The following is a 21529-nucleotide window of genomic DNA, read 5'->3' as shown; positions in this document are numbered from 1 at the left end:
TTTAAACATATTACAGTTCGCAGCACATGTGTAGATTTGCAAAGCATCTGTGTATTCTTCAGGTTACACATGAGACGAATGTAAGCACTAATATATTTTTGATCGCTATATGATAATGGTTCAATGAAAAGTTTTAAAGCTCTGAAACATCTCTAAAACACTTTTTAGTGACTGATAAGAGATCAGCAGATTGTCTCATACTGACCTAACTTTATGCAAATAACATCATGCATGTTTATGACTACAACACCCTGAACTTTGTCCTAGAGCACAGTCTGCTTTGCTATATTAGTTCTGCACTCATTTGAAGTCCATGTAGGATGCTTTACCATTTTAATAGAAACTTCTGCACTTTCACTGAAGGACTTTTTTTGTAAAACAAAAGGATTTAAGGATCTGCCAAAATGATAAGCCGAAACACCAAAAATGTCCTTGTGGTCTCTTTTGGATTTCTGCTCTTATTCACAGCATATGGAGGGCTGCAAAGTTTACAGGTAACTGAAATAAAGTAGAGTTACACGTTATACCCAATAAAGGATTTTATATTATTACAGGGGTTGTTTGCTAAGCATAGTCACAGATATTAAGTTGTGGGTTTAATTATAGTTACCTTAAGCTTTTATGTCGATCTTTAAAGTTGTTCGTACTGTGTGTTTCAGAGCAGTCTGAACGCTGAAGATGGAATGGGCGTAATATCTCTCAGTGTCATTTATGCAGCTATTATTTTATCCTCCATGTTTCTGCCTCCCATTATGATCAAAAACCTGGGCTGTAAATGGACCATTGTTATTTCTATGGCCTGCTATGTGACATATTCTTTTGGAAACCTGTCGCCAGGATGGTGCGTGCATTTAACAAAACAAGCACTGATACTAAACAACTTCAAAATGCATCACACAATATTTTGTCTAGAACCTTTACACATGCATTGAATGGTATCAAAAAGAAAAACGATTTTGGCTGAAGTATGTTCTCTGTAGGGCGAGTCTCATGAGCACCTCTGCCATACTGGGTATGGGAGGTTCACCGCTGTGGTCTGCGAAATGTACATATCTCACCATAAGTGGAAACCTTCAGGGCCAGAAAGACAACAAGAAAGGCCAGGATGTCATAAACCAATACTTTGGAGTCTTTTTCTTCATTTTTCAATCTTCTGCCGTGTGGGGAAACCTCATGTCATCGCTGATATTCGGACAAGATACAAACATAGGTAGAGCTCAAATAAATAAACAGAAATAATAGCCCAGTCTCTATTATTTGGTGATTTTAATAGCCCCGAATGTCTGCCTACAGTTAAAATCCCAGAGGAGAACCTGCAGTTCTGTGGTGCGGCGTTATGCATGGAGAATTTTACTGCCACTGGAAATACAACACGACCAGAAAAACGTCTAGTGGACACGCTGCTGGGCTGTTATATCGGTAACGTTAGTTCATCTTAATGTAATGAAAAGCCACAAAACATATTCATACAGATAATTGTGTGTACAACCTTTGCAATGCAAAACTAAATATTAAACCAATATTAAAGTGCAAAGCATTTCAAGAAGAAAATGTTTAATAAAAGAGACCAAAAGGTTTTTAGTTGTCCAGACATAATTTGAAGAGTTTGATTCCAAAATAATAAAAAACATGTTTTTTATTATGTTATAAAAAAAATTTTTTGAGTTAGTTAGCTGTATCTTTTGAGTTATTATGGCTTAAATCAAAATAAACCAACTACAGTTTGACTGATAGTAATTGTAATGCACAATAAAAAACATGACGTTTGAATATTTTTAAAACTGAGTTAGAGTTTGGAATCAAACTCTTCATGTGGAAGTTCATGTGAACAAGGAAGTGGACTTAATATCTTTACTAACATCACCTTTTTAAGAAGTTTCTAAGGAGTTAGTTCTGAAAAAAAGATTTCAATGAATAGAGTATTCCATAAAGTACACTTTTTCACAGATTCGCACAATCACCTAATGTTGTTAAACATACTATGTTTTGGGTCTGTATGACAGAAAAAGATCTGAAACCTTTCCAAAGATGATCTCTATTGACTGAAAAATTAAGAATGTTTCATCTACATTTTCTGAATGCAACTTTAAACTGTACATCTCATTCCAACAGTAAATACAAAAATATAACCCGTTTCACCATCTGAATGTGCAGTATCATGCAGTTTTTTGTGGTTCATGCAGGTGTGGGGCTTCTGGCTATTATTTTTGTGGCAGTGTTCCTGGACAACATCGATAGAGATCAAGCTTGTGAATTTCGTCAAAACAAAGGAAACAAGTCCTTCTGCAGCACTTTTCTGGCTACCTTTACGCTTCTGAAAGATCCAAAACTGTTGATGCTCATTCCATTGACCATGTACAGCGGGTTTGAACAAAGTTTCCTCTCTAGTGAATACACAAAGGTACATCAGAGACTATGCTGCGTCAAATCAAATTCTCGATAACGTTTGTGAGTTAAATGTGTTTGTGATCATGTTTCCTCATGCAGAACTATGTCACCTGTGCGTTGGGGATACATTATGTTGGTTTTGTGATGATCTGCTTCGGGGCTGCAAATTCTCTCTGTTCGTTTGCTTTTGGACGACTGGCAGCGTACACGGGAAGAATTGCCCTCTTCTGCTTGGGTAATACAGAAACAGGAAGTGAATCTTACACTGTAAAAAATGTCGTAGAAATCACAGTATTACTGGCACCAGTTTACCAGTAACTTACTTTAGATTTACATTTATATAATTAACTGGCAACAGTCTGGGAACCAGAAGTCCATTTTTAAATGTAAAAATGCAAGTGTCGATTTCTGGTTCCCAGAATGCTTTGCATAAGGCTGTTATTTTAAAAATGTTTCTATAAAAATTTGTTAATGTTTATTATTCATTAATTTTTTAACAAACGGTTGCCAATAAATTAGATAAATATAAAAATAGAGTAAACGACTGGCAACTTGCTGCATAACTACAGCAAAAACGTTTACAGTGTAGAATGTGTTTGAATTTACGTTTGTTGTGTTTTTTTCTTGATTATCAAAGCTGCAGGGATAAATCTGGGCTGCTTACTGGCTTTGTTGTACTGGAAACCTCATCCAGATGAGTTGCCCGTGTTCTTTGTGTTTTCTGCTCTGTGGGGTATGGCAGATGCTGTGTGGCAAACACAAACCAACGGTGAGTGCTTCATACTGCATAATAAGTTGACATGGATTTTAAATCAATAAATCAAATTATTGAACAGATAACTTTAGTCTATATTCTTAGAAAAAGCCTACAGGAATATTGTAAAATACAATGTTGTACAATATAATGTTGATGAAGAAAGTACAGATGCTTTGTAGTATTTTATTAATCATAAATGTTTATATTCTTTGTGCATGATATTTTATCAAACAAATCTTGAGTCTTTTAAAAACCTATTCTTTAACCATGGTAAAACCACTTAAGAATGAGCTTTTATTAAAGCTTATAATCATGTAAAAATGGCACAAGTTGTATCATTTTTTGGTATAAATATAAATTATATAATTATTTTTTACAATTAGAATTCAAGATTCAAGATTGGTCACATATTCAGCTATCTGTAAATACTGTGGCATACTGTGCAAAGAAGGAACCTTTTACCCAGCAGTAAAAATTTAACTACATTTTGACTTACTATATTTCATTTTTATATCATTGCAGCACTGTATGGTGTTCTCTTTTCCGAACATAAAGAAGCTGCGTTTGCAAACTACCGCATGTGGGAATCGCTGGGATTTGTTATAGCCTTCGCATATAGCACATACATCTGTCTGTCTACTAAGATTTACATTGTTCTGGCTGTTCTGGCGCTTACTATGGTAACTTACCTTTACGTTGAGTACAATGAGTACAAGCTTCCAACTGCACAAGTGAGCTATGATGTGTATAATCCAGAAAAGGCTGACGTAAAAGATATGAATGAGAAATATGTTAAGCAGACAGAGATATAAAACAGAGAGAACATCTGCCCAGATTTGATCCCTGTATGTAAATTTTTATGTTTTTTTTTATGTTTTTACAATATGTTAGTATTTGCATGTAAATCTTTTTAAAAGTCTATCTAATACTTCATGTAACAAATTGTACAAAGGCACAAATCATTTCTTTCAGTATTCTACACATTAAAATGTATTTTTCATTTAAGCCTTTAGCAGGCGCAATTATCCAAAGCGACTTACAAGAGGTGAGGAAGCAATGAAGCGTTAAGTCGTAGTGGTAGCAATAGAAGAAGTTCTATAAAGAGTTACCAGGTTACACAAGCAAGACATTACCTGTTGGGGATATGTTAAAAACAAGCACTGTGGTACAGTTGGTTATTTTCTTTTCGTCATATTTAAGTGCAATTGACTGTAAGTGTGGTAAGACACTGAATAATGTGATACGTGTGGCATTGTGTATAATATTTTTTGTTTTTTTTTAAATAAAAACACGACTTTCTTTAAACTGAAACAAGATTATCATCAACGTCTTTTAAGATCTGCATTGCACCACTGAGGGGTCAAAGATCAAAGTTTGTTGTTAAATCAGATGCCAAATCAACGTGATGAAAACCAGTAGATAAGATCCAGATAACAAAAAGAGACAGAGAAGTAACCCTGCAGCATTACGGAAACGGCAAAGACAAATATAGACTGGTTAAATGTATAACTGTTACGTGCAAATGCGAATGATGTCATTTCTCATAAAAGACAAACAATCTTTACAGCTTTATGTGAATAGGATGAGCATCTTATCAACATTGGGCTGATTAATTACAGATATTCAGTCTTTTCAGTCTAACACAGTTTTCCTTTGAAGGAAAATCACTCATTGTGACAAATTTGGCAAATAAATCAGTGAAGTGCATTCATGATATCCCCACTTCTATGGCTAAAAAGATAAGCAGTGACATAATATCACGGTAATGCAAAATAAGGCATTGGATAAATTGATAAAGTCCTGCTGCTAAACATGTGTCAAGACCGCAAACATTTACAGCTTTTGAGAAATCAGCAATGGTAAAACAATTGTAAAAAGCTTTTGAAACATTTTTGCAATCATGCAATCAAAGAATTCGCTTTCGATGTGCAATCTCAACAACAACATACTCTCTTGTGTAATAGTGTGTACTCTGTGTGTGTGCTATGTAGCAGAAAAAGTAGCCTAACATATGCAAGAAATCAAAGAATTCTCACTCAAGTGACAGAATGATGCTATGCAACTATATGAAACCGTATATAATATTTTGTGTTGTATTAATGCAGCATTCTAAATAAACTATAGTTTAAGAATTGTTCGTTTTGTACATTTGTTTGTTGACCACATGATGGCACTGTTTCCTCCTACATATATAGTTTTTGTGCAAGCCTGTTCGTTAGATTAAAAGCAACAACAACTGAACAACTAAACCGACGTAAACAACTCAGCAACGTCATGTTATATAAATGTTTTGTCTAACATCGCAATATTTAACATTTATATTAGGCTAATAAAGTAAAACGATCTGATGAACTTTCTTCCTTTTTGAGTTCCCTGTTACTTAAAAGCGTTTCGTTTATTTATGAACATTTTAAAACTAGTGGAAACGATGACTACACACAATTGTGACGACACCGTTTCACGGTTTGTGACGTCCACTCACCTGTTCTGGCGCTCTACGTCATCTTCCCATGCGGCGCGCTTTCATTCAGAGACAGAGCGGGTCGCTAGGCAACAAAAGATGACCAGCGCGAGCCCGACCTGTCTGACAGGAACCTGAGCCGCGCGGGATCACCTGGACAACACAGCTCGAGCAGGTAAGAGTGATTTACGCTCATAAAGAAAACAAAACGATATAATGCTAATAGAATACAACTGCAAATGTGATCAAATAGAAGAACAGATTAATGCAGGGTAGTGTTTGATTAATTTGAGGTGCACAAAATAGCCTAATTTAAAAGCCCAAATAAAGATTTCAGGTAGCCAATATGCATATTAAATAAAAGAAATGCTTGGAAATAATGTCTTTCTAGATACTTTGTGGATGTAAGCAGAATTATGTTGATTCACGATTTGATACTACCATTCGGTATATTTTCTCATTTTTGATTATTTAACTCTAATAAAAAGTTAAAATAATGTTCGTCAATAGGGGGCGTGGTAACCTCGTAACCTCGTTATTTTCCATGACTTGTTATATTAAATACCTGTTTATTCAAAAGTGGATTTGCCTAAATAATACAACTTATATATTCAATAAAAAGCATTGTGTAGTTTAAAAAACAGTTTTATCCAAACAAGTATTGTATTCTATTTATATATTGTTTACTATACATACAGTCCACATTATTTTTAACAATTACACTTCAACATGTTACAGTGATTAATTAATCAAAATATGTATTCAAATATTTATAGTACATTAAAATGTATATTTAATATATTTTATCACCTTATTAAACTGAAAAAAGGCATTTTAAAGCATGGATGCGTAGATATATTTAACAATCAACAATTTTGATTCAATGTATCCAATTGAAAATCAAATGAAAGTAAAAAAACCTTTTCAAATTCTGCACAGACATCAGAGATTTGATTTTTAACCACTGAAGTCTTCAAGAAACACTAGAATTTTTCCATGGCAGCGAGGGAACATGGCTTTGCTCCCCTGGTGTTCCGGCTGCACGGAGGAGCTCCGCAGGTGATACGAGAGGTACTGCTGGAGCGTGGATGGGAGGAATACGACGAACAAAAACAGGAGGAAGGAGATTGGAACCTTTACTGGAGAACGTCTGCCTTCCGAAACTCAGATTATGAAAACATCCTGCCCTGGCAGAGACTAAACCACCATCCCAAAATGATCCACATCACACGCAAGGACTGTCTGACACGACACTTGAGAAGAATGAAGAGTGCTCACGGCGCCGCCTCATACGACTTCAGTCCCGCTGCCTTTACCTTGCCAAACGAATACACCAAGTTTTTAGCGGCGTACGTTAGGAATCGTACAGCTGGAAAACCTCGGTACTGGATTTGTAAACCAGTCGATCTATCAAGAGGAAGAGGAATATTTCTGTTTGACAATATTAAAGACTTAACCTACGACTCTCCGGTAATCATACAGAGATACATCAGTAACCCTCTTCTCATTTCCGGCTACAAATTCGACCTGCGTATCTATGTCTGCGTAAAAAGCTTCTCTCCTCTCATCATCTACATGCACCAAGAAGGCCTAGTGCGCTTTGCCACAGAAAAATACAACCTCGTCTCTTTAGACAATGTATACGCTCACTTGACAAACACCAGCATCAATAAGTTCGGACTGTGCTACACCGCAGACAAAGAACGAGTGGGAAGAGGATGCAAGTGGACCATGAACAAATTTCGCAGCTTTCTTCACAACCAAGGCGTTAATGAACTTCTCCTGTGGCGTAAGATCAGTAACATTGTCATATTAACTCTCCTCACAGCTGCTCCGTCCGTTCCCTCCAGCCCAAACTGTCTGGAGCTGTTGGGGTTTGACATCCTCATTGACACCAGCTTTAAGCCGTGGCTCTTGGAGGTGAATTACAGTCCCGCGCTCTCATTGGACTGCCCCGCAGACGTGACGGTCAAGAAAGGGCTGATCAATGACATCATCGACCTCATGAACTACAGGATGATTGACGGTTTCAGACAGAAAGGAGACATCAGGAGATATATGAGATCATGCACAGGGAGCCATTACATACTGACAAAAATCCCTCCAGCGTTTCTACTATCAAAGACATCTTCAGCTCAAAGAAGATGGCAAAAAGTCTGTGCCAAAAGAAAGAACATTACTTTCCCAAGTATAAAAACGACCATTTCCAGTAGGCATAAACAGACTCGTATTCATCATTATCAAATGTCTGATGTCTCTCATGATGATGAGGAAATAAACGTTGAGGTCGAATCAGATGACTGTGAACTCACAACACTAAGAAGAGTGAGACAGTCGTCTAGTAATGTGGCATCCACTGTATGCAAGTTACCTGCTCTTTACATAAATCACAAGTCGCCGACAGTACGTTACAACCGTCCATCTCAGGACAGAAGTATTCCTCCTTCTCGTGTTGGCGACTTCATACTGACGTTCCCATTTAACGAGGTGACGTGGAACGCGTCTCGGGATGATGTGGGTGTGAAGAGTGTTGTGCATGAGATACAAAAGCTCACAAGTCGACTCGCCTCTTCTTTTAGTGGAAAAGAAAGGACTAACATGGACCAACGTGTTGCCGTCAGGGACAGATTTGAGGCTTTACTCTGGGGCCCGAAAAACCCACCTCTTCTCAGCGAATGTTGTGCCTTAAAGTCCCAGTGAAATATAAAATCAAAATTCACATTTTTTCATGAAATATTGCAGCGTTTATTGTAAATAGCTTACCCATTAGGATCGTTGTCTTTTTAAAATTCATGTGCCCTCACAATGTTCAGTTAAAATCTGAAAAAGCACTTCCGCCCTATAGTGACTATGTCATATGACTAATGTTAGACTGCTTGGGCGGAGCATCCGTTCACTCCTCACTTCAACTGTCAGTCTGCTTCCATTCCCTTTTTAAAATGCAACAGCTGTTTTTATACATCCAATCAAATCGCAGTGAAAAGTCAAGCCACGCCCACAAAATGTTCTCATTCGAAATTCAATTTCACTCAGAAATTCGTCAGAATATAGAAGTTAAAACCATCGCAACTTCCGGTTCACAGGGACTTGTTTAAGAAATATTTCACCCAAAAATGATGTAATCATTCTATTGTATGGAAACCAATGCAAGTCAATGGGTACCGCCCATGTTCGGTTACCTACATTCTTCAGGATATCTTATATTGTGTTCTGTAGAAGAAAGGAAGTCGGACAAGTTTGAAATGAGGGAGGGAAGAGTAAAGGGATAGTTCACCCAAAAATGAAAATTTGACAACAGTTTGAAATGTCTTACAACAGAGGAGAACAGACTGGATTTGTCTCTCCTCTGAAAACAATGTGTTGGTTTGGTAAAATGTTAGTACAAGGTCAGAAGGTCACTCACGTGCATACTGTATCAGATGTGTTCTTACTGACGTGACCATTTCGCACCATTATAAATAATAAGCTAGTCTGTGCAACACAAGAATGCTTACTGACAGTACATGGAAAATAAAGAGGATTGGTTCATCTGATTTAGTTTATTGATATCAGAGGATCAAACAGTACAGATCATCAAACCAGTTTAAATCATAATGAAATCATTAAATTACAGTTTTTGTGATTATTATATTTTTGCCAGGATCAAATATGGTATTTTTTCATTAAAAAAAAATCAATAATCTGAAATGAAAAGTGGTTAATTCAGTCCATCATATTAAAGCCTTCATTGTTCTTTGTGCGTACCCTCCCAGATGAAAACTTTGTCTCTTGCTGCCCGTTTGTGTAGACAGTTTTTACGGTTCCATCTGGGTATATCCTCTGCTTGTACTGTGACGTATGGATCTCCTTCTGTCCATTAGTAAACTCCACAATCTTTTCACCGTGTCTGTAAAAACATTGCATAGAAAAAGGTTTTAAATTTCAACAATTTAAAAAGTCTGTAATTCTCTTTTTTCATGTTGTTTCACACCTGTATGACAAAAATATATTTTCCGAAAAATACAGCCGTGGAAACAAGTCAGAGATTTAAAATGTAATATTTAGGTATGTGTTTAGGTAAAATAATCATATTTGTTTCATTCTGTGAACTACTAACAATATTTATCCCAAAATTCATTCAAAATATTTTTCGATTTGTATTTATTTGCAGAAAATGAAAACTGGAGAAACAGGTGAAAATAACAGAAACGATGCTCTGTATTTTTTCAGACCTCAAATACGGTCATTTTGAGACATTACAACAGTCATATTCAGAAATTCAAAATTCTTTTTTTATTTGATAACCTAATTTTTTATCACAGTTTTCATCTGTCTTGTCAGTCATTGCTGTTGGATGACTTTATGTCACTCCTGAAGTTAGATTTTGTTGAGATTCAACAAACACTGGACTGGAATGGCAACAATACAATAAGAAATAATGATTTGAAATGAAAAGTCTCTCTTTTTTAATATATATATAAGTGAAAGGTATTCCTATAAATTATACTTTGATATCCTGACAACAGTTCCATCTGGAAAAATGCTTTCCTCTTGTCCATCGGGGTAAAGTATCTTGAGCGTTCCATCAGGAAAGGTTATTTCTCTTTTACCATCAGGATGCCGTTTTTCTGTGTAATGAAATAAAAGACAATCCAAAATATTAAGTCAACCAAAAATCATCCCGCATTATTCTATGGTTTGGTTTCACACCTCTTTGGTTGTTTGGAAACTGCAGAACCTCCAAACCGGATGGATAAGTTGAATGTGTTGTTTGAGCATCACAATAGTAGTACGTCTAAAAGGATTAAAGTGACGAGGTCATTTATAGTAACTAAAGACCAAAAACCACACCAAACAGTCACCCTCGGGCCAGGAAAAAAAACTGCCCTGACAGCTATTACGTAAAAATTTGAAGATCTAGAGTACATTTTACAGGAACTCAAATGAAAGGTCTGGCCGACTCATGAAAATACCAGAAACAAGAATACAAGAGACTAGGCCTGTAGAAACATGTTACTGTTCTGCTGCACGGCCACAAAAGATATTAAGTAGTGAATTGCTATATAGAATATATTCAATGAGACATGCTGACACATACCACAGTCCCATCAGCCAGGATACGTTTAACATCTCCATTAAAGAAGGTAACCGTGACAGATTTATCAACACCAATCTCCTTCCTCGTTCTGTTGCGAAACGTAATTACGCGACATCCATTCCATAAAAGACGCTCTACCTGGTAAATCATTTTTGATAAAGGGCTGCAAAGATATGCAATATGTAAATGCAAAAAACATCATCCTTACCCTTCCATCTGGGTAGCGTATCTCCTCTTTTACTTTGTCGCTTCTCCCTTGAGACGGCATTTGAGCATCACTGCAGTCAACATTACGATATAAAAAACCTTCCTGTGGAAAGTTGAAAAGTCACACTATTGTGAAACATCATGTTATACAGTAATGATGCACGGATTGTTTCTCAATAGTAACTGTGGTAGATACTATATTGTCATGATCAGTCACACATACTGTATGATGTTGCCTAAACAATCAATGACAGTTTTTATGTTTAGTCATAGTTGTTTAAGGGTTTATTGTTTGTCATGAGTCAATAGACTGTCCATTGATCTTCAAAACAATCACCCAGGACCTCCACAATCTTGGAGGATATTTTACTCATGTCCAGCAGTAACTGTATGATGTTGAGATTCCTCTTTTTACATTAAGGATGATCAAGAGAATCATACACAACTATTACAATAGATAGAAAAATTCAGCGCTACCCACAAAGTCAACACTATTCAGTTAAAGTCAGTGGGTGTAAAACATCTGAAAATGGTTTTGGTGTAAATTGTTATAGTTTCATTAATACATCTGATTTTTTCCATTTACTTATGTCCTTGAGAAGATTTAAAAATAAATTAACGTTTTTCAGGATTTTTTTTTTCCAGAGGTTTACACCAACCTGACTTTAACTGAATGGTGTTGACTTTGTGGGTAGCGCTGTTTCTATCTATTGTAATAGTTGTGTATGAGTCTTTTGATTGTCCTCAATGTGAAAAGAGGAATCTCAACATCATACAGTTACTGCTTGACATGAGTTAAATATCCAGAAATGCTGAAAAAGCAAAGCTTGTGGAGGACATGGATCATTTTTCTTAAGATCAGTGGACAGTCTAATGACTCATGACAGACAAGAAACCCTTAAACAACTATGAACACACATAAAAACTGTCATAGATTGTTTAGGTAACGTCATACAGTATTAAGAATCAGGGGCGTCTCAACTTTTGCACTGGGCTATTTTTAGAAATTCTGTTATTATTCTTTAGTGTGAACTTTATGTTAACATTTCTTTAGTGAAATAACTCGCTCAGGGCAGAACTCAATAAAAAGTAAACCATCATTTTCAAAAACCCTCTTATTTTCCCCAAATTTTCAGCTTTTTCCAGATTCTACAAGGGGTATGTAAACTTTTGCACACAGTCATTTGTGTGAACAGGCTTAAATTTGCTCTGGTCATATGGCTCCAGAAAAGTAGATTATGTCATATTTTTAAGCATTTTTCTGTCCATGTTTCTTCACCTGGACCTATTCACTGCAGAAAAAGCCAAATTTCATCTTTTGTGTTCTACTGGGTTGGACTAAGAAAGAAAGAAAAGAAAATACCTTTCCGCCTCTTGTAATCGTGGCATTGATGTCAGGATTCCCAACATCAACTGAACACGCAGAATTCCTTCCTTAAGGAATACAAAAGGCATTAAGGACAGCAAGACATGGCAAGTTGAACACCGATTCCATTATTTACATAAGCACTGGAGTTATACAGTAGTGTACATACTGTACTTACTTAAAGAGCTAGCTGTGGGTTCTGTTATCTTCATAGCTTTGGTAACAGATTGTCCAATAGCCTGTGCATTGGAGTGTTAGTGAAAAATAAAACACATCACATCTTAAAAGTCACTGAAATCAAAGAATTTTATAATGTGCAATAGAATTAAAGAGGGATAGAGCTACAGTAACAGCAATTCACATTATTTTGCAACAGAATGAGTAAAGAAATAATTAATAACTGGTCTCAAAAACACGTTGTGCCATTTATAGTGAATAGTTCTTTAGGGTCAGTGTAAATGATTAAAATCAGGATTTAACACTTTAATACTGTATGAAACAGAGTTGGGCAGATTCATTGCGCAGACATGAATAAATGATGAAGAGTCAATTATCAGACACCATAAATTATTTCTGGAGCTTAAAGAGCACAACACATTATACACCTCAGTGAATTCGTACCAAATCAATTAAGCTACTAGATCATTTGCTGTATGAAACAATGCATTTACATGCATTTGGCAGCAACCCATGACTCCGCATTGCAGCTGAGAGACATGGGACCACAGCGTAATGCTTCATCATGGTTTACATTTATAGCATCCTCCACACTAACCGGTTGTCCTGTCAGGGTTTCCTTCTTGTGAATGGAGGGTTTGTTAAAAGCAGGGGTTGCACTACTCACTCGAGGGGTCTTCTGCGTGTCCTCTCTGCTCTTATCACACTAGAATTCAATGTACATCATGTTACTCGTTGAGGGCATAGAATTAAAAACCGATCACAATCTGTTTAAAGCAGTGGTTCTTGAACTTTTTTTGTTGTAAGGCCCCCCAAATAAAGCCTTATAATCTTAAACTTCAAATTTTATTTAAACCAAAAACATATTCGGTTTAACAATGCTCGTACATCAATTATTTTGGTTGGCGGTCTTATTTTTCTGATGTTTAATTGCATAAAACTTTTGGTAGATTTCTATATTTCATAAAATGCCACAAAATCTGCGGCCCCCCTTTTCTCAGATTCTCAGTTTTAGAACAACTGGTTTAAAGCGTAAAGTAAATAGCATAAACATCAAATTATAAACAAACATCTGCTTTCATAAAACTTTTATGTTAATTCTTAATTAAAAACATATTTTTCTATTCATATATTTTGAAGGGATTAATAACACTGTAGAACACTCTTTTAATTCAATCTTGTCATTAAACATGTTTGCTAAGATAAAGTGCTCATAAAATTGAATGTTTATAAGTAGGTTAAGAGTTTGTTCACACACAGATCACAAGCGGTACTATATTTCAAGAAAAGTAAACTTATGAACGTTCTTATTTTCTTGTCGTCGCTGGTTTTGTTCAAGAATCTTCTCTGATTTGTTTTAACCTATATAGCACAATCCATCTGGCTTACATTTGACGTCTGCATTTACATCTGCAATACATAGTTTGCTCATCTGCAATACGTCTCAGAGACGTCTGAACCTCTGTTATACGTCTGCTAAAGATCTGGAGATCTGCTGCCTGAAAACATCTGCTAAACATCTTAGAAAGAGCAGCTCTACATCCATTCTAAATCATATACTGTACATCTTACAGACATCTTCTTGTTGTCTATATGACGTCTGACAGCAGAAATCTATGAGACTTATTATTGCAAATGAGCAAACTATGTATTTAGCTGTCTTGCAGATGTATATCCAGACATGAAATACACATAAGTGTGCTTTTAGGGAAATGATCGCCAGTTCTCATGCATCACCCTTTAATAAAATCACACAAAATATCCCAATATTTCCAATCCATTCACTATTAATCTTGGAGAAAGTTTTGGGGAAAGTGAAATGGACAAAAGTGAAAAATTGACAAGAAATTTTCTCTCACTGTATTGTATGATCCAGGATGAGATCTTTCAATTACTTTGAGTTTGCTGTAAAGCTCCTGGTTCTCTCTGGTAAGAGCGTCTACACGGCTCTGCAGGAGACTGTGAACATGTGACCAGTGAACCTCTTTCTCCATTAACTTCTGCTTCAGAGAGAAGATCTGCTGCCTCGCATCCTATATAGACATAAACATACGCCAGTGCATGGGCAGATGAAAAAAAAAAGTTAATAAATTCATTACTTCCAGAACGCACTCTTAAAAAGAAGATCTCAAATCTTGTGTGAATAGTGAAAACATTAGAATAAAATGTACACTACCTCAGGCTCATGAATTTCAGTGGGGTCTTCTTTATGTCTGTGGTCATCCTCAGCACTAAAACCATGCTTTTCTGTCTCCTTCCTATGGTTACATTTTAAACTTAAACCCAAATTTGATATATTTTCTTTGTACATATACGCCTATTCATCAACCTAACAGTGAATTCAAATCTGAATTAAGAATAACTTGCATGAGACTTTCAGAAGCAGAAGGTGGTGTGAAGGTGGTCTGCACATGTTGATCTTCTGTTTTCTTGAAATGGTTTGTCACAGACTCCTGTAAGTTTTGTAGTTCTGAATCGCAACTGGAGCTTGAGGAACTTGATGTGGGAGTTGAGCTCCGACTATAAACAATCTCACTCGGGGCATCACTAGCATAGTCATCATCTGACAGATCTAAACTCTGATCTTTGTGATCCGCGTGTCTTGAGGGAAAATGAGGCAACGGTCTTCGAGATTGAGAGACGGGTCCGTCCTCACTGCTTGTGCTGTTATTAGAATCACTAAGAGCCAGAGACTCCATCACTTCATTGGTTAAAATAAACTCTTTAGACGTCTCTTTGCTACGCTCGCTTCGATTGTGCAGACGCTTTAAGGGAAGGCCATTCATTTCATTGACTTTGACAATGTGGTCATTCATTTTTTTAAAGCTGACATTCTCTTCAGAGGAATCCACTTTTGGAGCATCTCTGCTTTGTGCCGGAGCTGTATTGTATTTGTTTAAAGCACTTTTGGGTGACATACTTCCATTGGTTTTACCGCAAATGCTCAGGACCTCAGAACTGTGCTTATTTTTGAGTGATTTTGCGTTGTTAGCAATGCTTGAAGTCAGAGATATGACTTCTTCTTTGTCAGTTGAAGATATAATGTTAGCCGGCTTCTCAATATTGTCCTCTTGTGGATCAACGGGCTTTCTTTGAAATTCTTTAAGGTCATATTTTTGGTTGCCTAAGTCCTTTGTATTTGGCAGTGAAAGTCTTCTTTGCGTGATACGACTTACATTTGACATTTCTTTCTTTTTTCCATTCTGATGAAGTTCATAGAGGCATATCTTCTCCTGTTGTGCATTAACAGAATGCCTCCTGTGGATCATTCGTGAGTCATCCTTATCCTTACCGATCCTAGACGTTCCCTCTCCTTTACGAAGAAAATTCTTATTTTGTTTAAGTGTGTTTTGTGTACTAGCCTGTATAAAAGAGTTGACAATGTTTAGACTACACTTCAGCACTTAATGTATGTTTGTCACTAACATATACTGTAAATGCAGCTTGGACCTGATTTTCGGGTTGGAGAACAGCCTGATGTACTTTGAGATGTTCTTCCACAAACTCTTCGAAGGTTTTCTGCTTCTCTCTCAGTCCTGGGCGAATAGGCCTTAAAATGAAATGATTTAGTTTGCACAACTTTCTCATTTTATCCATTTAAAATTTTGAAAAGCTGTTATTTATATTTTAAAATCAGCTAATGAAAATGAAATACAACTGCAGAAATCATGTGAAATGCTTTTTTTTTGAAAACGTGTTTCGGATCATTGGCCTGAAACATATGGTGGATGAAGGTTGTCATGTAATAATATGCACTAGTGAAGATGCGAGAAAAAATAAGAGACCATTCCGAAGTTATTTTCAGGTTTCCAATTATTACATTTTCTTTCATAAAAGAAGACATAATATCTTAAGCTGTGTTCAGACCGCCAGCGACTGTGTCGCCAGACTCTCGCTACGAGGTCATTAGAAGCGTTCCTTGCTTTGTTTGTCCTAGAAACAAACTCTGCTGTAACAGACGAGGGACTGTAGTATTTCATTCTGTGAACTAGTGACAACATTTCTCCTTAAAGTTTGCATTTATTTGCACTAAATGAAAACTGGAAAAACAGGTAAAATAACAGAAGATATGCTCTGTATTTTTTCAGACCTCAAATACCGCCAAGAAAACAAGTTCATATTCATATTTCTAAATGTATTTAGAAAAAGTTCACAATTATATTTCAAATGCTATTACAGTTTTCACGAGTCTTGTCATGCTGTCAGTCTTTTAGACGTGGTATTTGTTTGCATGATCTTTAATAATACCTCTCCTCGGGGTTTGCCAGCACATTTCGCCTGGATCCAAAGGGATTAAATTCCTCCACTGATGGTTCTGTGTACTCCTCTGTAATGGGCGATAAGCTTCTGGATTCTGATAATTGTGATCTGTTGACATTAACATCTACAATACAACACAAGATTCATTTAATACTTTCTTGTGTAGAACCAAGAGTGCCTAAAAGAAACCCAATGCATTGTAATGTAGAAAATAATACGATACAATTAAACCTGTTTTTATCAGTTGTTCGAAAGGTACTTTTAGAAATCTGCCTTTCATGTCAATTAACAAAAGGTGGTTTAGGTCAATACAATAATAGGGGGTGTGGCAGGTCAGATCCTTTTGCTATAAAAGGTTATGTTAGCCCCTCAGTGACTTTACAAAAAATGCATTAGTCTGATCAGACCTGCGCAGACAAGCCACCCAAAACAAACATAGGCGTCACCCAACAAACGTAGCCGCTTACAGACCGCAGATCAATAACCGGACGCCTTAATTTCAGCAGATTTGTTTTAACTTGCATGTTAAAAGCAACATGCATTCTTTCCTAAAGAGCTCACTTGTTTGGTTTCTTCTTTGAAATTTTTGTGACTCTTTAGCTCTTTAGCTCTTTAGTTCCAAAGCAACTTGCTGTGCATCCGAGGTATACATTTTATAAACATTACCTGCAAACCCACACCCTTGAGTTGCCTGCTTTAGCTTAACTACCGGAACGTTTTTACTTCTTTATTTTTAGGCATGGACGGTGCGCACATTTTGTCACTTAAACTCTCTTTTATGACAAGCAAGAGTCATTTTTACTTGTGGTCTTTTAGGGAAATGTAAGAGAGGTTCGTGAGATCAGCTGTTTATATCCACAACAAGCAGGGACATGAAAAGCATCAGGTTAGGAAGGGCTCTGCCTACAAGTCGGGGCAGCTTTAAAACGCAATGCTCTCAAGGGAAAAGAAGAAGTCCAGGCAGAACTCTCCTGCGCTGTTCACAGACATCTGGAATCAGTTGATACAATGGATCTGGAAAATAACTCCACTAAGGAGAAGACTTGCCAGGATTTCATTGACGAAAACAAGCCACTGTACATTTTCTACTCATCTGTTGTCGGCTTGGAGTTTGTTTTGGGTCTCCTTCTGAACATCACTGTCATTCATGTCTTCATCTTCAAACTCAAATTCTGGAAATCTAAAACCATCTACATTTTCCTGTTCAATCTGGTCTTGGCTGACATTTTGTTGCTGATCGGTTTGCCCGTGAAGGCTTATAACTTCCAACAGTGCAATGAAAACAAGGTGGTGTGTAAAGTTCAACTCTTCCTGCAGTTTCTCAACCGAGGAGCCAGCATCGCCTTTCTGACCGTCGTCTCCGTTTATCGTTATTACAGTGTGGTTCATCCCAAGAAGAAGAACGTCCTGAGGATTCTGAAGCGATCTCCTCAGATTTCTGTCTTAATCTGGGTGCTCCTGGGGATTCTGACTATTCCAGCCATGATGCAAAGCTTTATCAATTGCAACAGCAATGAAACGGACGAGCTCAACGTTGTGGTTCTATTGAGGGAAATTGTGTTTTTTACACAGATTTTCATACCCTTTTTTGTTCTTGTGTATTGTTCGTTACGGATTATCGGCAGACTTAAACAGAGATCGGTGGGGGACAATACAAAGCTCAAGAGAGCAATGATCCTGGTCACCGGAGTCGTACTGGTTTTCGCTCTTTGCTTTCTGCCCTACGCTTTCACACGAGTAGTGCATCTAATGCGCATCGGGAACGTGATGTCTAACGAAAAACGTTCTGTTGGTAAATTATACGACGGTTTTGTTTGTCTGTCGTATTTAAATTGCCTGTTGGATCCAATCCTGTACTGTCTGAGCAGCACCAAATTTAAGAAGTTATACGTGTCGATTTATTTTCCCAGTCGGGTGGAGAAGGAACCGACAGAGACGTCAGAAGAAAACTCATAAGTCTTTACAGAAACTATGCCAGATGAAAAAAAAGTTTTTAAGAACTGTGTCTGCACTGTTTTTAGCACATTTTGAATTTTAAGATAGCTATGCATTTTTGAATGTTTTTACCAACACCAAAATGTGAAATATGCATGGTTTTAAAAAAGCAAAAATGTTTAGATAAAGTATTTGAACATTTTAATAATCTTTGTTAAAGCTAACATTATAAAATGCTCCAGTACCGACAATTTAGTTTTAGATTGCTTTCTAAATACATTATGAAGTGCAGAATGACGATGATGATGATGTCATCTGTAAATGTGACGTCAATCACCGTTTACAGTCTGGTTATTGCACAAAATGGAGTTTCTAGTTTGATATCAGTCATGTGACCTAAATCTGAGTCACAGTGGTCTGGTTTCTCTACAACAACAAACTAAAGATTCTGTTACATTCTCTGGCAGGCACAGAGAAAGAGTTATAATTTAATTTTAGTCTACAAAACGTGCATGTATTACGAGTTGTATATTTTGTGTAAATATGTTAAGAAATATGATTTTTTACCATGCCACTGTAAATAATATACTGCAAAAATGATTTTTCTTGCTCAGTATTTTAGTCTTACAGTAGAAATATCTACAAATTCTGAGATCCAGAGACATTTCATTTAGGAGCAAAATGACTTTATTTGCTGATGGGCTAAGAAAATTTTACTAAATTCAAATGGAAACCCGATTATTAAAAAAAAAGACGTATTGTGTTAAAGTTTTATGCATAAACTTATTACATTTTGATACATTTTTCAACTTTTGGGGATAATATTCATATATTTGTACTGCAAAGACAGAATACTAAGATTTGTTTTCAGTGATTCACTTCCTCTGCAAGTGTTGTAAACATATGTAGCATATGTAACATGTTTTTATGCTATATATATATCAATCATCTGCCTTAAACAAGTTTAGAAACCTAAAATTTTTCCTTTGAATTATTGTTAAGGGTTGTAACCCTAATAGGAACCATAGACATCAGTTGCTATGTACTTTTTGGCTGATTCGGTTTATACAATCTGTCATTTAAGATCTTCTACTGAGATCAGAAATCAAAACTTTATTTCACTGCTGTGATGTATAAAGCGACAGTGTTACAACACTCTCTAGTGCATAACGCTAAGTAAACGGTATGTCTTGGTTATTACCAGTGCCCTCTGGCTCATTCTCCACCTCACCAAACAATGTGGGTTTGGTTGAGCTTTCCTTCAAAGCAGCTGCATTTTCGGTGAGGTTGACAGGAACGGTGTGTGGAAAGCCTGAAGTTGTCTGGGCTTGCAGCTGTGTTAAGAATGTAGGAGATAAAATCAGCCCTGAAACAAAAAGTGGAAATTTGAAACTAGAAAAGAAATAAAATATGCTTTGGGTTTATAATACTAACATCACAGACTCAATCCCATGTGGGGTGAGTGACTTTTCTCAAGGTTGCAAAAGGAAGGTCTTGTTATTTGTATTGTGCTGTATATAAAACGTTCCTGCTAAATGTGTGACTATTTTACTGAATGTAAGAGGTGAGGATCTACCTGGACTGATGAGAGAAAGCAGTGCATTGTGTTCCTGCAAAACCTTCTGCAGCTGCTTCACCTGAAGCAGCAGCTCACCCTGACATGGACTCTATGATTGAATGTAAAATATAGATGTACAGTACAATAAACCTAGAAACATATTAAATATAAATATATAAATACTAAGATATATTAAATATATATCTTATACTCTTAAAAAACAGTGTTTCTAAAGATTCTTCAAAGCGATGCTGTAAAAAGGCTCAATGGGTGATTCTCACCACAAACATGATTTTGTTAAAAACACAGGTAATAACAAATTTCCTTTATTTTTATTTAAAACTAGGTATGTTATGTTTAATGGCATTCATTTATAAACTTTTACTGATAGTTTAAAACAATGTAATTTTTTGAACAAAAACAATCTCACTACCTCCATCTCATAGCATGTTTTGCTAAAACAATCGAAGTCATGGTGCCTAAGCAAGTTATAATTAATCACCCTTAATAAGACATTAGTGAATTATGTTTAAAATAGAATATAAGACTTTTATATATTATATATAATACATTTATATATTTCTTTAAATGTGGAAAACTACCTGTATCGGTAATGAGAAGGGAAAACGTCGTGTACACAACGAGACAAGACAATATTGAGTTTTTACTAGAAAAACGTCTTAGCCATCTGCAAAGTACTAATAGATATGTTTCTTTATATGATATGTACATATATTTTTGTATTTTTAAACAATCTTTAATTTTTTTTGGAAAAAAACAGTCACGGACACTTCATTCCTCCTTCATTTTTATTATACATGAATAACTGTCAATCATATTTTTATTGTAATTTAGAAGAACATTCAATTTTTCTGAATATTTTAATTTGACTCTATTTAAATTACAGCATATAATGCACTCATCGGGATGCGTTACGTTTACAAGAGTTTTAGCAGACAAAGCAATAAAATACATTAATAATTAATTCTTTGTCAAAATATTTTTTGTCCTAGGCAGAGAGTCCAATTATCTTTATTATGATGTTTTTTTTGTTTTATCAAACTGTGTTTTATGAGTCAAATCTTTTACTGCCATGTTGTTTCAGCGGTTTTGTGAGAATTCCTTATGGTTCCCCCAATGAACCATCTACTCAAAGGTTCTTATAAACCTTTTCTTTCTATTTATAATCCAAAGAACCACCTCAATTAAACCTCTTCTGGTGTCAAGAGTTTTTTAAGAAACCATTCAGCCATAAATGGGTCTTCTATACCTTTATCTTGAAGCACCTTTTCTAAGTGTGAACGTTTCATAATTGTTTAAATTCAACAAGTTAATAGAAAACT

The 21529-nt window shown here is 36.1% G+C and overlaps 3 protein-coding genes across 3 annotated transcripts; all 3 read left to right on the top strand.

The window, feature by feature from the left end:
• The first annotated feature begins 213 nt into the window (after positions 1-213).
• unc93a (unc-93 homolog A) lies at positions 214-5508 on the top strand. The gene is made up of 8 exons (XM_056764549.1): positions 214-494; positions 660-841; positions 981-1210; positions 1294-1419; positions 2184-2401; positions 2488-2623; positions 3026-3157; positions 3668-5508. The coding sequence occupies exons 1-8, from the start codon at positions 405-407 to the stop codon at positions 3955-3957; spliced, it is 1404 nt and encodes a 467-aa protein (XP_056620527.1). The 5' UTR covers positions 214-404; the 3' UTR covers positions 3958-5508.
• A 205-nt stretch (positions 5509-5713) lies between these two features.
• ttll2 (tubulin tyrosine ligase-like family, member 2) lies at positions 5714-8306 on the top strand. The gene is made up of 2 exons (XM_056763785.1): positions 5714-5781; positions 6546-8306. Exon 2 carries the CDS (start codon positions 6603-6605, stop codon positions 8304-8306), a length of 1704 nt encoding a protein of 567 aa, XP_056619763.1. The 5' UTR covers positions 5714-5781; positions 6546-6602.
• An 8969-nt stretch (positions 8307-17275) lies between these two features.
• gpr31 (G protein-coupled receptor 31) lies at positions 17276-20362 on the top strand. Its single transcript, XM_056764794.1, has one exon. The coding sequence runs from the start codon at positions 17702-17704 to the stop codon at positions 18647-18649; it is 948 nt and encodes a 315-aa protein (XP_056620772.1). The 5' UTR covers positions 17276-17701; the 3' UTR covers positions 18650-20362.
• The last annotated feature ends 1167 nt before the right edge of the window (positions 20363-21529 follow it).

The sequence above is a fragment of the Triplophysa dalaica genome, chromosome 13 (genome assembly GCF_015846415.1).
Source record: "Triplophysa dalaica isolate WHDGS20190420 chromosome 13, ASM1584641v1, whole genome shotgun sequence".
NCBI lineage: Eukaryota > Metazoa > Chordata > Actinopteri > Cypriniformes > Nemacheilidae > Triplophysa > Triplophysa dalaica.
The sequence above is the reverse complement of the archived record's forward strand: the minus strand, read 5'-3'. Positions and strand labels throughout refer to the sequence as shown.